The 17855-nt window shown below is 34.9% G+C and overlaps 1 protein-coding gene across 2 annotated transcripts in view; it reads left to right on the top strand.

Moving 5' to 3' along the window:
* Positions 1-17855, top strand: part of TMEM232 (transmembrane protein 232) — a 694734-nt gene that overhangs the window by 583587 nt on the left and 93292 nt on the right. For both annotated transcript variants that reach the window (XM_087429935.1, XM_087429934.1), the window contains exons 10-11: positions 187-439; positions 13552-13730. In XM_087429935.1, coding sequence (XP_087286061.1) covers positions 187-439; positions 13552-13730 — 432 coding nt within the window. The remainder of the gene's footprint in view (positions 1-186; positions 440-13551; positions 13731-17855) is intronic.

Raw genomic sequence — 17855 nt, forward strand, 5'->3', positions numbered from 1 at the left:
GTTTTTATACAGTCTACCCATAGAAAAACTGTTTTTCTAATGAGTACATTTTAGAAATATTAATAGATTATGGTCTTTTAACAACTCCATAAAATTTGAAGATATTTTTTATTATCAGTACAGTATATAGTTCTTAATTATGACAGAACATACTTTGATTATCTAATAGCTATTGTCTCATTTTAGGATGAAAGCTACAAGGTAGATGATTTTTCCTGGGCCTGGAATGTAGTCTACATGTACACAATAATTCTTGCAGAAATCTGCTTGTATGCGGCCACTTCCAATTTGCGAAAAACTGCTTTAATTGGTTTCTGTGACTGTAAAAGTTCACAAAAAATTTTTTTAACCATTGACAAATCAAAAGAACAGCCAGAACTAAGGGAAACAAGTATTTTAGGTCTTTTGGAATATTTCTCTTCAAAAATATCAGATAATTGTAAGTGAATTATTTTTCATCTTGACTAAAAATATTTTTAAAATGTTTAAATGTCTGCATATATTATTAAGCCCTTTACATGAAGTTAACATTTCAAAATGGGAAATAATTTTAAATTCAGTAGGATAATGGTAGTAGAACAGTAAATATCTTGTTGATCATGTAGTTCTCATCCAATGCACAAATCTCTTCTAGACCATTTGCAAATAGTGAACAATCATCTTCTGTTCGTAGGGAACTCGATTTCCCAAAACAGGTCATTCCACTCTTGAACACTGTGAAAGATTCTTCCTTACATTAAAATGAAATCTTTCCATATCTTCCAAACTTTGGCGTAAGTTTTGCCTCTGGGAGGCAATCAGAAACAGTCTATTCCATTTCCCACATGCAAGCCCTTCAAATATTTGAAGATAATTGTATTGGTTCTCTTTTCCACCTCTCTACTCTACCATCATCTCCCATCTCTTGCTTACTGACAAGTTCCTGTAGTGACTTTTTGTAATACATGAACAACATATTTTCAATATGGTTTCTAATTAACGTAAGTTTGCTAGAAGGTTGTAGTGTTGTTAACTTTGTCTGAATTTGTAATAATTTATTTCAATATTATAAGATGTGAAAACATGAGGGATCCAAGTATTTTTCCATTCAGTGTTGTCTATGAATGGAAAAAGTAAATGTGACATTCTTCCTTTTATTTTTTTGTTAAGAATTATTTTCTTAAACAGGTTTTATAGTGATAGTAGTGAATGAAATACGTGTCAAAGTTGTAAAATAACTTTGTATGCTTCATTTTGATTCATTTAACTTGGGGAAAAACATTAGCACAGAGCAATAATTCCTTTTTAAAAAGTAAATGAAAGTTTACTGTAATCTTAGAACCAACTGAAACTTTTAATGGTACTCTATTAAATCTTCAATATACTTCTTACCTTGGTGAAGGTTATTCAGAAAAATATTCAGTAATAAGGTTGTGTTTATTGTACATGGAAAATAACTCCTTTTAAATTCCACATACATGTTAGCAACAGAATTCAGGCAATCATCATAATTCAAAATTCTGTGTGTTGACAAATCTAAAAGTATAGTACTGATTATATTATATATGAATAAAGAAGTTAACCAAATGTATCTATCTTTCTTTCTTAAATTTTTTTTTTTATTTTATCGAGGGAAAAGCACTTATCATGAGATCTACCCTCTTAAAAATTTGTGTAGAATATGTTGTTGTTGACTATAGGTACAATGCTGTACAACAGATTTTTAGAGCTTATTCATCTTGCTTTACTGAAACTTTATGCCTGTTGATTAGTAACTCCCTGTTTCTCCTTTCCCTCACCTTCTGGAAACCAGAATTCCACTCTGACTTTATGAATATGACTATTTTAGATACCTCATATAAGTGAAATCATGCAGTGTTTGTCTTTCTGTGACTGACCTATTTCATTTAGCATAATGTCTTCAATGTTCATCCATGTTGTCACCTACGGCAGAATTTTCTTCCTTTTTAAGGCTGTATAGTATTCCATTGTACGTATATACCACATTTTCTTTATCCACTCATTTCTTTTTTCTATTGAGGAAACGTTTCTTTATAACATTATATAAATTTCAGGTGTACACCATTGTATTTCAACTTCTGTATAGACTACATTATGTTCATCATCAAAAGTCTAGTTGCCATCTGTCACCATACACTTGTCCCCCTTTCCCCCTTTTGCCCTCCCCCCACCTTGTTTCCCCTCTGGTAACGACCACTCTGTTCTCTGTATCTAGTATCCACTCATTTCTTGATGGACACTTAGGCTGTTTCCACATCTTGGTTATTGTGAACTGTGCTGCAATGAACATAGGAGTGCTAATATCTCTTCGAGATCCTGATTTCAATTTTTTTGGATATATTGCCAGAAGTGGGATTGCTGGATCATATGGTAATTCTATTTTTAATTTTTTGAGGAACCTCCAAACTTTTACATAGCAGTGGTACCATTCTGCACTCGCACCAACAATGTGCAAGTGTTCCAATTTCTCCCCATCTTAGCCAACACTTGTTGTCTTTTATTTTTTTGGATAATGGCCATCCTGACAGGTGTGAGGTTTTGATTTGTATTTCCCAGATGGTTTGTGACATTGAGCATTTTGTTTCATATAGTAGAATGATAAGTGACCTGTTGGCCATTTGTATGTCTATTCAAGTCCTTTGTTTGTGCGTTGTTCTCTTGACTTTTGTGATCATCTTTATGAGAGTTGTTTGCAATTCTCTGTCAGGTAAATCATCTAATTCTGTTTCACTGGAGTCTGTTTCTGGAGATTTATCTTGTTCCTTTGTTTGGAACATCTCTGCCCGATTGTTCAGTGAAGAGATATATTCCCAAGAATCAGTGTTTTCCTTTGACACTTAATGGAGTTTTGACTATCTTTATGTGATCAACATAGTTATTAATTTCATTATCTTGTAAAAGTTATGAGAAATTCTGCAGATCTTTCAAATGAAATTATATTTTTCTAAAATGTAGTGGTGTTCAGGCACTTAAGAAATGTTGTTATGTAGATTAATGAGAATATACAATAAGTATAGCTTCTGATATCAATTCATTTGGTAAATATTTATATTTTTAGGAAGTTTTAGGCTGCAAGTAACAGAAGATCCAATTCATAGTGGCTTTTATGTTAAGGAAAATGTATGATCTCATGAAAGAATTCTAGGTGAACTAACACAGTAATTGGATTGACAAATCAAGCTCAAATAAATCAGAGATCTTACCTAGTATGGAGTTTTACTAATAATTTTAAGGATAGAGGCAGCCAAGAGGCTCAGACAAAGTGCGGAGAGATGACGGACGTAAAAAGATGCTCCTTAGGTCCTTTGTTCTCACATTAGACGTGATCATTCTGGTCCAGAATTACAGATGAAATCTGTTAAGTTAGGTTGAGTGGGTTATTACCTAACACAGCAGGGCAAGCATTTAAGATATTAAATATCTCTGTTTTATTCTTATAGAGAGTTGTAAATATTGCATAACTTTCTCCAGGGTGCCATGTCTCATCAATCTATAGATTTCAGGTTTATTTATAGTAGTTTATATATAATGTTTATATAGTAGTATAGTAGTTTATATATAATGTTTAGCCAGGGCTGTCTTACTAGGGGCACTCTGTAGATTAAGTCTCTTCCTCTTAGTAAATATCATTAGTCTATTTACCTGAAGATCCCATTGACAAACAGATTAAACTGGGTCATATGCCTTTTTTCTTTCTCTCAAGGATGCCAAAGCTGCAGATTTTCTCTGAGAAAAATGCCTGTATAGTCCAGTTTGAAGTGACTTGGTCAAATCTCTACGCTGCAGCAGGATATTTTCCTCTTTCTTTTTTTATTTTTTATTTATTTATTTTTTTTGAGGAAGATCAGCCCTGAGCTAACATCCATACCAATCCTCCTCTTTTTGCTGAGGAAATCGGCCCTGAGCTAACATCCATTGCCAATCCTCCTCCTTTTTTCCCCCCTTTACTCCCCAAAGCCCCAGTAGGGAGTTATATGTCATAGTTGCACATCCTTCTAGTTGCTATATGTGGGACGTGGCCTCAGCATGGCTGGACAAGTGATGCGTTGGTGCACGCACGGGATCCCAGGATTCTGTGGTGTTAAATTATATTTGTCAAAATTGTAAATGCTGTACTCATTTATACTCATTCACATAGGTAGAAATATTCATATTTCACATTCACTGCATATATGAAATCTAAATATCCAGACTGGCAATTAAAGGCTTCCAAGGAGTTCAAATACTAAAATAAAGCATTACTACAAAGAAAGGGTCATAATGTTGGTTTTCAAACACCATGATTTTTTAATGAATTTTCAAGGTTTATTAAGAATTTTGTCTTGCTTCAGCTTTGTTCTTTTGTAGGATACTGCCTGCTTAGCTGCAGACAGAGGCACATTTTCTCTCAGTATATTTGAAGTAACATCTTTGATAGCTGCCACAGGGTCACTCAAAGCAGAACAGAAGAGTGCCTTATGCTACAGCTTGATCCCTGGGTGAGGAGTTTCATATGCAAAGGCTTTGGATCTAGAAGTACTTGGTAGTTGAGAGAAACAGAAGTACAGAATGGATGGAGTTTGAGATACCCGGGGGGTCATGCATGGGTGAAGATGATGTCAGGTAGACATGCCCTTTGCAGAGTCACACTCTGAATGAGCATGGCCAATTTGTAGGCCATGGAAAAAAGTTTGGATTTTATTGTTAGTGTAATGAAAAGCTAACAGAGCATTTTAAATAAGGAAGGGACCTAACCCACTTTATGTTTCAAAAATTCTTTTTAGCTTCTTGGTTGAAAATGGATTCTAGGGAGTGTAAGGGAAACAGGGAGACTTTTAGCTTTTTGCAACAATCTAGAAGCAAAGTGATGACTGCATGGAGTTGGGAGGTATGCAGTAAAGAATTAACCATGACCAAAAAGAGAGCTGGCCTTTGACCTCAGCTTCTGGGAGGTGACCACTTAGACCTTGGAATGTTGTATCTGATGAGAATGTTTTGTTTACCTGGAAGCGTCAGGCCGTGGTATCAATTTGGCCTCTGGAATGTCTGGAGACTGGGGTCAGCCATGTGTGTGTGACTTAACTCTAATAAAAAATTATGGATACCAAAGCGTGGTGACCTTCTATAGTTGACAATACTCTATGCATATTGTCACACATCATTGCTAGGAGAAGTAAATGCTCTCTGCACAACTCCACTGAGAGAGGACCATGGATAGCTCTGTGCTTGGAACTCTCTTGGACTCTCCCTTGTATACTTCTTCCTTGGCTGATTTTAATCTGTATCCTTTCACTGTAATAAACCATAACCATGAGTAAAATGGCTTTGTGAGTTCTTCTAGCAAATTATCAAACCTGAGGTCTGTCTTGGGGATCCCCAAACTCACAGGTGGTTTCAGAAGTGAGGGTAGTCTTGGAGACTCTTGAACTTCATAGAAGATAGTAATAGAGATAGACAATATGTTTTAGATGCATAGAATACATAGGAATTCTAGGATACTCTTTATTTTCAGAAGGTTATACTATAATAATAATAATGATATATCTATCACTAAATATATATATACATGTATTTAAATATTGATCAAAGAGTTGTTTTGTATATATCATCATATTTGATCATTACACATATTAAACAAATATCCAATAGAATAAACCAAAGACAACCAAAGTATTGCTAATATGCTATTTTTTGTTGCAGGTAATATGGAAAATAAAAAGCAAAAGTCAGCTGATTCTTTTATCAGAGTGTGGCAACTAATTGAAACATGAACTTACCTTGCTCAAATTTTATGATCTTTTCTCATAGTCACTTATGGAAATCTGTTAATTAAAAGTAATTATCTTCTGGAGGTATAATTGGGAACAAAAGAAGAAAGTAGTTCATTTGCTTTTCAAGGACAACTTTGATTCTTATAAATAAGTTGAAGAAATACCAGACTTCTGATTCCTGGGTTTATTTTAAATTTCATTAAACTAAATTCTTACCATTAAGATATATGGACTATCTCAATGGAAGTAAACAATCTCCACAGGTTTTTATATCCAAGGGCAACAAAGAAAGATGAAAGGGTAATAACAAAGATGCTTTTGGAAATTTAAAAAAAAGAATAATAACTTTATGTTTATAAGCACATTACATGCAAAAAACTAATTTAAAATCCACAATCTTGAAGAAACTAAGATTCTGAGAGATATAACAAGTTGCCTAACGTCATCTAGAATTCGACAACTGAACCGAGACTCATCCCAAATTTCTGACATTCCAAATTTCTGACACCAAGTACAGCTCAGTGAACATTTCTTCATCTACACCTGCCTTCCTTGGCACCACTTTGGTGCTGTTTTCCCTCCTCTTCTTACCTAAATCTCTCACCCTTCACCCCATTTAGGGGCTGTCTATTATTCCTTCCAAGAAGTAGCTACTTATGAATGTTTTTAAAAATTGAAATAACTATTCACCCAAACTCTTAGGAAATATCTGTATCAAACACAGGAATAATGTGTTAGATTAAATTAGAGATTGCCGTACCCATGAACGTATTATCACGTTACTCTTGATGGATGTGAGAGGTGAAAAGGAAAATGTTTCTAGGGTATTAATATTCATTTCTGGACCAGATTAAATGACAGAAAAAAAAATCAATCTGAAAAGCTGCAGTCCTCAACTTTTTCTCATTGAACCTAGTTTTTTTATAATCCAAGCTAATACTAATAATCGTTACTATTATAACTAGAATACTTGGCAGTACCTACTGTGTGCTCTTCTTCTAGTCCTCCCTACAATCCTGCTATGTAGACTGTATTATACTTAGAGTAACAGAAGGGACCTAGGAGCTTCAACTTGGTTAGAAAATTCCCTAGCATCATATAGCTGATGAGTGACAGAGCCAGGGGAAGGCTAGTCTGATCTTATCCCAGGCAGCACAGCCTCTCCAATTCAGACATGTACTTTTCCTTCCAATCTCCGCCTTCTATTCCATTCATAAGAAAGGAAGAGGCTAGAAGGTAGAAAGAAGAGGCAGAAGAGAAAGTATGTACACATTTTAGAAATGTGTACAGGGAGGAGGAAGGCATATGTCCAGCTCCCAAACTTAAGGCACCTTCCACCCTTTCTATTGTTGATTTTTTAGAAGAGAAGGTATAAGCTGAAAATATGAGGCTACAGAGAAGCAGCCAATTCTTTTGAAAATATGATTTGCCCCTCATAAAAACTTTACTAGGTAAAATTGGTATATTGCAATTTTGAAGTTATATATAGGGAGTGATGTCAACAAGATGGTAGAATAGAAAGTAGCCAGCCCTTGTCCCCTCACAGAAACAATTTGGCAGCCATCCATGAATAAAAGTGCCTTTGTGAGGACCTTGGGATCCAGGTAGGAGGTTGTGAACGCTCCGTGGGACCCAAGACTGAGGAGGACCATTTTGAGAAGGCAGGCCTGGACCCAGATGGCAGGCCTGTAGACAGCGACGTGCTCCCAGCAATGGACCTAGAAACACCCCTGCCCCCCGTGAACTCAGCTCCAGCCCTTCTTGTCCACAGTGCTGCCCCGAGCCTCATCCACCAAGGACCCAAGAGGACCCCCTCCTGTTGGTGCCCTCAGTAACAGGCCCACTGACTGCAGGGCTGACTGAGGACCCTGAAGCAGTTCTGTGGCCTGGCTCCAGTCTCACTCTCTCATGGTCCAGAGGCAGTTCTGCTACCCAGGAACCCACCCATGGACCTGGCATGAGTGTGCTCAGGAACCTGGCAGGAACCAAATCAATTTGCATCCCTGGTACAGGCTAGAGATCTGCAGACCCAGAAGTGGTCCCATGACCAGGCTCCAGCCCTGCCCAACCATGGTCTCATCTGCTCAGAGGCCCGGCAGGAACCATGCCTACTCATGTCCCCAGTAACAGGCCTGCTGACTCCCAGCAGAGAGGAAGCTATAAGAAGAGAGAAGGTAGAGGATGATAGTGAGGATCTCAAATTGAGCTGAGGTAGAGAGTTCATATTAGAATGGATGAGGTAAAGCAACTAAAGAAAATGGGGTCAGATTAAACAGTAGATGTTTGAGCAAAAGAATAATGTCATATCTGTTCAATGATATGTTGTGTCTATTCAAGCAATAAACTGGGAAACCAATATGGGAGTTTTATGAGGTAATCGAGGTCTTTCCCATGATGAGCAGCAGGAGATTGGAGAATAAAGGACAAACCTAACACATTGTGGAGAAGATCTAATACTACTTTGTAGCTATGGAGGAGGAGGAAGGAAGGAAGTAGAAAGGAGAAGTACATTTTTAAGCTCAAGAAACTGAAACAATAATGAAATCACTTGCAGAAATGAGATAACGTAGAAAAGCCAGTTTGGGGAGAAAGGAGACAAATATTAATTAGAAAATGTGGCATCAGGTGGGGATCAAATTTTCAGTGTCTTGTAGCTTGCTGTAAAAGTATACCTAAAATTCAAGTAAAATACAAGTGAAATTATTCATTTGTGAGTCATTAGCAGAAAAATAAGGCTTGAATCCAATATGTGTAAAGAAACAATTATGAGTTTTTAAATTAATAATTCTGGAATTGTGAACCTCAGAAATAAAAAAGCAGTTTTTGAACAATGTGATAAATAAAACATCCTGTGGATTTTAACTCATTTATAAATTTTTTATAGACTCTCAAGTTCTTTACATTAAAAAAAAAGATTGATAAAAGTACATACAAACCACCTTCCTTCATATATTTTAAATTATTGTTTATTGAGGAACAATATTTTATAAGCCTACAATAGTTGAATCGTCAAATTGAAAATTGTTTGCTTTTAGAATCCACAAGACCAGTGATGAACCCATAAAACCCAGTTCTGATAACTGTCTTCTAAAAACACCCAAAACTTTTAAAATGTCATTGATGATTTGAAAAGTGAGCTGTTCACCTGCTGATTTAAACTACAGTGAAGTAATGCTTATGAATAATATTTGTAGGGAGAATCTGTTACATCCAATTGACTGACAGTTAATGAAGAAAGAAAACCTTATAAAGACAGATGGGATGTGTTACAACTGTCATAAAAGGTAGAAAGCATTCTAATACACAAGTCTAGACATTTGCTGAGAACCCTGCCTGCTATGAAACTCCTCCCTGCTGCAAACACCTTTTCCCAGCTCCTTGGATGGATAACTTTTTCTCTTTCTTTTTTTTTTTAAGCCTACAGCACCCGGTATTCCCAGGGGGTCTCCCATCCATAACTTTTTTTCTTTCATCCATTAGATCTTAGCTTGAATACCATGTCCTCATGGGGGTCTTTCTCTCACTCTGTCTATAGTAGTTTTCTTCTCCTAGTCATTGTTAGTCACATTACCATCTTCTATTATTTTCTTAACACTCGTTATGAACTGATATTGTTCAGTTTCCTTTTTTAGTATCTGTCTTTCTCCAGTAGAATTAAGTGTCCCGAGAGCAGTAACTTTGTCTTTTTCTTTGGTACATAGAACAATGGTTGGCACATAGCACTGACTCAGTAAACATTTGTTAAATGCCTGGCTGGCTGACGAGTTGTTGTCCGTTGGTTTCTTGGCATTGATCTATTTCCTTCCGCTCTACTTGACATTTCATAAAGACAGTGTTTTAAACTACATCTTACATTCGACTTACTGTTCAGTGATACTTTTGATTCTGTGGTGTTAAATTATATTTGTCAAAATTGTAAATGCTGTACTCATTTATACTCATTCACATAGGTAGAAATATTCATATTTCACATTCACTGCATATATGAAATCTAAATATCCAGACTGGCAATTAAAGGCTTCCAAGGAGTTCAAATACTAAAATAAAGCATTACTACAAAGAAAGGGTCATAATGTTGGTTTTCAAACACCATGATTTTTTAATGAATTTTCAAGGTTTATTAAGAATTTTGTCTTGCTTCAGCTTTGTTCTTTTGTAGGATACTGCCTGCTTAGCTGCAGACAGAGGCACATTTTCTCTCAGTATATTTGAAGTAACATCTTTGATAGCTGCCACAGGGTCACTCAAAGCAGAACAGAAGAGTGCCTTATGCTACAGCTTGATCCCTGGGTGAGGAGTTTCATAGCAGGCAGGGTTCTCAGCAAATGTCTAGACTTGTGTATTAGAATGCTTTCTACCTTTTATGACAGTTGTAACACATCCCATCTGTCTTTATAAGGTTTTCTTTCTTCATTAACTGTCAGTCAATTGGATGTAACAGATTCTCCCTACAAATATTATTCATAAGCATTACTTCACTGTAGTTTAAATCAGCAGGTGAACAGCTCACTTTTCAAATCATCAATGACATTTTAAAAGTTTTGGGTGTTTTTAGAAGACAGTTATCAGAACTGGGTTTTATGGGTTCATCACTGGTCTTGTGGATTCTAAAAGCAAACAATTTTCAATTTGACGATTCAACTATTGTAGGCTTATAAAATATTGTTCCTCAATAAACAATAATTTAAAATATATGAAGGAAGGTGGTTTGTATGTACTTTTATCAATCTTTTTTTTTAATGTAAAGAACTTGAGAGTCTATAAAAAATTTATAAATGAGTTAAAATCCACAGGATGTTTTATTTATCACATTGTTCAAAAACTGCTTTTTTATTTCTGAGGTTCACAATTCCAGAATTATTAATTTAAAAACTCATAATTGTTTCTTTACACATATTGGATTCAAGCCTTATTTTTCTGCTAATGACTCACAAATGAATAATTTCACTTGTATTTTACTTGAATTTTAGGTATACTTTTACAGCAAGCTACAAGACACTGAAAATTTGATCCCCACCTGATGCCACATTTTCTAATTAATATTTGTCTCCTTTCTCCCCAAACTGGCTTTTCTACGTTATCTCATTTCTGCAAGTGATTTCATTATTGTTTCAGTTTCTTGAGCTTAAAAATGTACTTCTCCTTTCTACTTCCTTCCTTCCTCCTCCTCCATAGCTGCAAAGTAGTATTAGATCTTCTCCACAATGTGTTAGGTTTGTCCTTTATTCTCCAATCTCCTGCTGCTCATCATGGGAAAGACCTCGATTACCTCATAAAACTCCCATATTGGTTTCCCAGTTTATTGCTTGAATAGACACAACATATCATTGAACAGATATGACATTATTCTTTTGCTCAAACATCTACTGTTTAATCTGACCCCATTTTCTTTAGTTGCTTTACCTCATCCATTCTAATATGAACTCTCTACCTCAGCTCAATTTGAGATCCTCACTATCATCCTCTACCTTCTCTCTTCTTATAGCTTCCTCTCTGCTGGGAGTCAGCAGGCCTGTTACTGGGGACATGAGTAGGCATGGTTCCTGCCGGGCCTCTGAGCAGATGAGACCATGGTTGGGCAGGGCTGGAGCCTGGTCATGGGACCACTTCTGGGTCTGCAGATCTCTAGCCTGTACCAGGGATGCAAATTGATTTGGTTCCTGCCAGGTTCCTGAGCACACTCATGCCAGGTCCATGGGTGGGTTCCTGGGTAGCAGAACTGCCTCTGGACCATGAGAGAGTGAGACTGGAGCCAGGCCACAGAACTGCTTCAGGGTCCTCAGTCAGCCCTGCAGTCAGTGGGCCTGTTACTGAGGGCACCAACAGGAGGGGGTCCTCTTGGGTCCTTGGTGGATGAGGCTCGGGGCAGCACTGTGGACAAGAAGGGCTGGAGCTGAGTTCACGGCGGGCAGGGGTGTTTCTAGGTCCATTGCTGGGAGCACATCGCTGTCTACAGGCCTGCCATCTGGGTCCAGGCCTGCCTTCTCAAAATGGTCCTCCTCAGTCTTGGGTCCCACGGAGCGTTCACAACCTCCTACCTGGATCCCAAGGTCCTCACAAAGGCACTTTTATTCATGGATGGCTGCCAAATTGTTTCTGTGAGGGGACAAGGGCTGGCTACTTTCTATTCTACCATCTTGTTGACATCACTCCCTATATATAACTTCAAAATTGCAATATACCAATTTTACCTAGTAAAGTTTTTATGAGGGGCAAATCATATTTTCAAAAGAATTGGCTGCTTCTCTGTAGCCTCATATTTTCAGCTTATACCTTCTCTTCTAAAAAATCAACAATAGAAAGGGTGGAAGGTGCCTTAAGTTTGGGAGCTGGACATATGCCTTCCTCCTCCCTGTACACATTTCTAAAATGTGTACATACTTTCTCTTCTGCCTCTTCTTTCTACCTTCTAGCCTCTTCCTTTCTTATGAATGGAATAGAAGGCGGAGATTGGAAGGAAAAGTACATGTCTGAATTGGAGAGGCTGTGCTGCCTGGGATAAGATCAGACTAGCCTTCCCCTGGCTCTGTCACTCATCAGCTATATGATGCTAGGGAATTTTCTAACCAAGTTGAAGCTCCTAGGTCCCTTCTGTTACTCTAAGTATAATACAGTCTACATAGCAGGATTGTAGGGAGGACTAGAAGAAGAGCACACAGTAGGTACTGCCAAGTATTCTAGTTATAATAGTAACGATTATTAGTATTAGCTTGGATTATAAAAAAACTAGGTTCAATGAGAAAAAGTTGAGGACTGCAGCTTTTCAGATTGTGCTTATATCTTTATTCAAGAAGAGCATCGATGAGTTCCAATGTCACACAAGCTATCACCAGGATTTGGGGAAAAAGTACAATACAGAATGTATTTGGCTTTGAAATCCTTCCATCTCCCTTTCTGAGCATTTTTTTCCTCTTGTTCTTACCTGCTTCACGTATACTCGGTACTCTCATGTTGCTCTTCGGCTAAGTGAAGTTCATATCCCCTCTGAGACCTGTGTTATTTCATTCTCCAAATTTATTTATCCCATCACTATCTCAATGAGAATTCTCTTTTCCTGAATAGTATTGCATAGCAATATGCCATCTAGGTAAGAAACAATTAAGATAAAGAGTAAAGAGAAACTTCTTCCTTTCTCTAAGGGAAACGCATGTTGTGAAAGTGGAACTTGATAATTTATATAAATTGCTAATTGGTATATAAATTTTAGAAGGAGCAGTGTCTTAGACTTTTTTTCTAATATCTTCTGGATTCATTACTCCCTTTCTCCTATTTCAATTGTTTTGTCTCTATTCTTAAAAAAAACCTTCCAGCCTATAATTATATCAGCAGTTTTTATCTGCTTTTACCATTATTTTCAAAGCTAGCTTTTTGATTCAAATGCCATGTTTCATAGAGTTTGATAGTTTTTTATAAGAGCCAGTGATTTTTCTTCTGTTTCTCTGATTTATTATAAAAATTCACCATAGTGGTCTAAGTGTTCATATTGCCTTGAACAAATTCCTCTGTCCTTAAATTCCAAAGATTTTTTTTAGTTCACAATTTGTCTGTTTAACTTTTAAATTTATGAGGTATGATATTAGTTAGGTGTAGTTCATCTTTTCATATGGTTAGAAATTTTAAAACAATTTGTGATCTTTTAAAATTAAAGGAGTAAAAGCAGTGAAGAGTAAAAAAACTTACAAAACTCAGAATTTTAGACTTTAAAATATTAGTAAAATCAAATTTCTTCTTTTTCACAAAACCATACATTAATAAGAGGACTAAAATGACATTTTCTCAGAGAATATTTCTTTTCAAACAGGTGATCAAGTGATATGGACTGGCTACTATGGCTTAGTGTATAACCTGGTGAAAATGTTGTGGGAACTTCGGGGAGATGAGGAACAGGATGGACTTAGAAACATAATCTGGCAAACATTACAGAGAACAAAGGATCATGAGAAAGATGGGCGAATCCGTAATGCAGTGAATATAGCTCAGGTAAGATAAAACATTGGGCAATAAATTGGTACTTCTGTCCTCAGGACGTGTTTGTCCTTTCTTTCCAAGGAGAAAGGAAGGTCCACATTCAGTATCAGTGACTCACAATTGAGAACACGATTTTTAAAATTTAATATTAACCAATTTTTCGTTAAAGATAAGAGGGTTGACCATCTTCTGATTAAGCAGCTTGAAGAATGGAGTTGATTTTTGGGGGAGAGTAATTGTTCTGCCTTGAGTTTGTACCTTTGAGGGACATTTATAAGTAAGCTGACCATGCGTTCCAATTTGCCCGAGTTAGCCTGGGTCTGTAGCTCCTTTTCCAGCTTTCTTCTTAGTAGTGAATTAATTCACTCTCAAAAGTGTCTTAATTTGGATAATAAATTATTTAGTTATTTATTAGTTTTTCTTTCTAGCATTAGACAATATAAATTGCAAATCTGGACTCACTAACACTGAAGTCTTTTTCTTTAAAGTTAAAAATGTATTTTATAAGTTCTTAGTTTTTCTAGTTCTATTTGAATGACTATATATATTTTTCTTCACAAAGAAAATCATTATGAAATTAGCTATTCATTCTTCATAAAATATAACTATGGTTTTTCAGTCATGCTTTATCCATGTGGTATCCTATGACATTTCAAAACTCTATCAAACGTTTTTTTCTTCTCTATGTCTTACTTTGAGCCAAGATAATTTGTTTGTTATCCTAAAGTACACTTATTTTCCTGTCACCGAAAGTTTCTAGTTCTTTCTAGCTTTCACAGATGAGATTATCCTAATGCTTTAATGTTCAGTTTTCCTGTAATAATTATGTGAATTTATGTTAACAAGTAAGAGAGCAAATAATGAATTCACTCTGCCTAATTGATTGTCAAAGCATATGAGGGCCATTACGGACAAAAGCATAGTATTTACATTCTAGATTCTTAGCAGAAAACAAAACCTTAAACTCTTTGCTTTTTAATAGTAAGTCTAATTTGGAGTAGCAATCTTTATGGAGGACTATCTAAAAACGTGCAACCTATCCTTTTATCTAGATTTCTAATACTTTTTCGTGGAAAAAGACAATCAGAGAGCAGCCCACTTGAGCTATATTGGTTTAGATTTCGTGGACTTGCTTTAATGCAGCTGTGCCTCTGCCTTGTTCTTGGTTTTGGATTGAGGAACACAGAAATAACGACAAAAATTATTGTATCTTTTATAGCGATGACTGCAATATCACCCAATATCCCCTTTATTGAGATTTGGGAAATAAATCCTCCTTAGTTTCATGTACTCTCCGAACCTTACTATTGGTTTTGTATAAGCAGCTTACTGGAGCTTAAAAAAAACAAGTCACATTTTTGGCCAGTTTCTAACAGAAATAGAGGACCATATCTATTCATCTCACTCAATCTTATTTTCTTTTGTTCTTTCTGTTTCCATGATTCTTTCAATTATTTGTATTATCCTCTGGTTTTGTATCTATTTTTATAGGCTGCGTCACATCTCAAATGGATTATACTGTGACTGAGTAAATAAGCCAACTCAAATCTGTCATTTCTGTAATTAGAATTCAATTTATATGCCTGTTTTCAGGGCCAATCATTTGGTATAAGATAATCTTTCTTCAAAATTTTAGTAAATATCTGTAGATAATTACATTTGAAATTCATAAGTCAGTTAATCAGACATAGCAAATATTTTTTAGTTGCTATATCCAAGTAAAGACTTTATTACTCTAGCAGTCAGCACTAAGAATAAAAAAATAAACAAAAGCATCACAACTAGATGAGCTAATTAGCTTTCAGTGCTTAGTGAGAAGACTTGGAAAGGATACTTTCATTCATTTTTAATGATAAATGTGTGGGGAAGGCAAGTTTTCCTCAGAGAAAAATCTAAATTAGAAATTTCTAAAAACAGCTGTATTAATTTAGGCATAATACATATTTAATATAGGAAATAATCTTAACTTGCATTAGATAAACTAAAAGATACAATTCACTCTAGACCTGTTGTATATAAAAGTTAGCTAGAGATAGAGACATTTGTATTATGAAACAATAAAATATACGATTTATGAATATAAATGATAAAATATCTAGTTGGTAACTTTGAAATATCACTTAATTTAGTTTGAATTCCCTTACTTAATACTAAGATACTATAAGGATATAAAGTAAGAAATCATAAAAAGTTTTCCCCCAAATCAGTAAAGAATAAGAAATAAATATGTATATATTGAGTACTAAGTCTGTTTTGCCATACTGAATTCCATGGAAGAAGCAAGGAAGTCCAAAAAATGACCTTTACACAATAAATATTACTAAGTTAGCTGAGATTTGTTGGGCGTTTACTGTGTGCCGTGTGCTAAGCACTTTACGTGCATTATTTATTTAATCTTCATAAAAATCATATGATATATGAGTTATTATGGTCTTGATTTTACAGATGAAGAAAGTGAAACTTTAAATAAGGACAGCTAAACTTTTTGTAAGATGAAATAACTTGCTCACGGATACTGTGGTAAACTACATTGTTAGATTTTCTTATGCTGAATAATCATTTCATTCCTACAATAAAAACACTTGATGATGATGTAATAACTTTTTAATATTGCTATATTTTCTTTTATATTATTGGAATTAATGGAATGAATTTGGAAGTGATTATCTCTTTTTTCCATTCTCTGGAAGAATTTTATAGTATTGTCATGATTTTTTAAAAATTTTGTAGAATTCACGAGAGAAGCCATTTGGTTATGGATACTCATAGAAAAGTTTTTCATAGTGGAATAATATACCTTCCTAAACTTTATTTTTCCTTGCATCAATTTTCATATTTTCTTCTGGGAATTTGTCCGTTTCATCTGTATTTTAAAAAAGATATTTTATAAAGTTGTTACAATATCTTTCTGATATTTTAAAGTCTTTAGAATCTGTCATGATGTTCTCCCCTTTATTCCTGACTTTCATTTTTGCCTTCGTTCTCTTTTTAATTTATCGTTCCAAGAGTTTATGAACTTCTTTGTCTTTTGAAAAACTACTTTGGAATTTCTTAATACTGATACTCTATATTATGGTTTTTCTATTTCTTTAATATCTGATATTAGTTTTATATTTCCTTTTGCTAATTTTCTTGCATTTAACGTGTTGTTCTTTTTCTAATATTATTGAACTATATTCCTTGTCATTGATCTGTAGCATTTTCTTTTCTAATACATGACTTTAACACTATTAATTTCCCCCTACACGTAATTTTGAAAGTTGTGATAAGTAATATTTTAATTATCGTTCAGCTCAAAATAGTTTCTAATTTCTACTATTATTATTTTAAGCCATGGTTAATTGGAGTTTATGGTTCAATGTCCACATTTATGGAAATCTTATTATGTTTATGATTTTGATTTCTAGTTCAATTCTGCTGTGCTCAATGACAATATTCTCATCATTATGAAATGTTGGTCCTTCTTTATAAAAAGTGTACATTTTCTATTATGAATATAACCACAATAGCTTTCTTTTATTAGGGTCCTTTTGATTAGTGTTTGCATAGTATATTTATTTCTATCTTTTCATTTCAAGCTCTCTGTATCCTTATATGTATATCTCTTTGGAGAAGCAGTATTTTTTTAACCTGAAAATTATTAACTTTACATTTGAACCATTATTCTATTTACGCTTAATGTCATTCAATATATTTGTATTTATTTCTACATTTTATTACTTACTATTCTATTTATACCTCCTGTTCCTTAGTCTCTCTTTTTCTTTAATCTCATTTTGTGTCTCTTTGGGGAAGGCTTTTTTATTATTCCATTCCACCCCACCCCCTTTATTTGTTTGGTGGTTACACATTCTTTTACTTGTTACCCCAGATGATACAGAATGAATCCTTGAATTATTGAAGTATAATATATATAGAGATTTTATATTTTCCTGGACCATAAAATAGTCTTATAATATTTTAACTCCATTTATTTCTCTTTACTTACACAGTTTTCCTGATGAGCATTTTAATTGTGCGTGTGTATCTGAATGTGTTTGTGTATTTACAGATACCAATATGTTAATGTTATTTAAACACTCAATCTTCTTTAGATTTACCCACATATTTGAATGTTTCTTTCCTTATTCTTCCTTC

Source organism: Ceratotherium simum, chromosome 4 (genome assembly GCF_057802395.1).
Source record: "Ceratotherium simum simum isolate JZ-2026a chromosome 4, ASM5780239v1, whole genome shotgun sequence".
NCBI classification, from domain to species: Eukaryota; Metazoa; Chordata; class Mammalia; order Perissodactyla; family Rhinocerotidae; genus Ceratotherium; species Ceratotherium simum.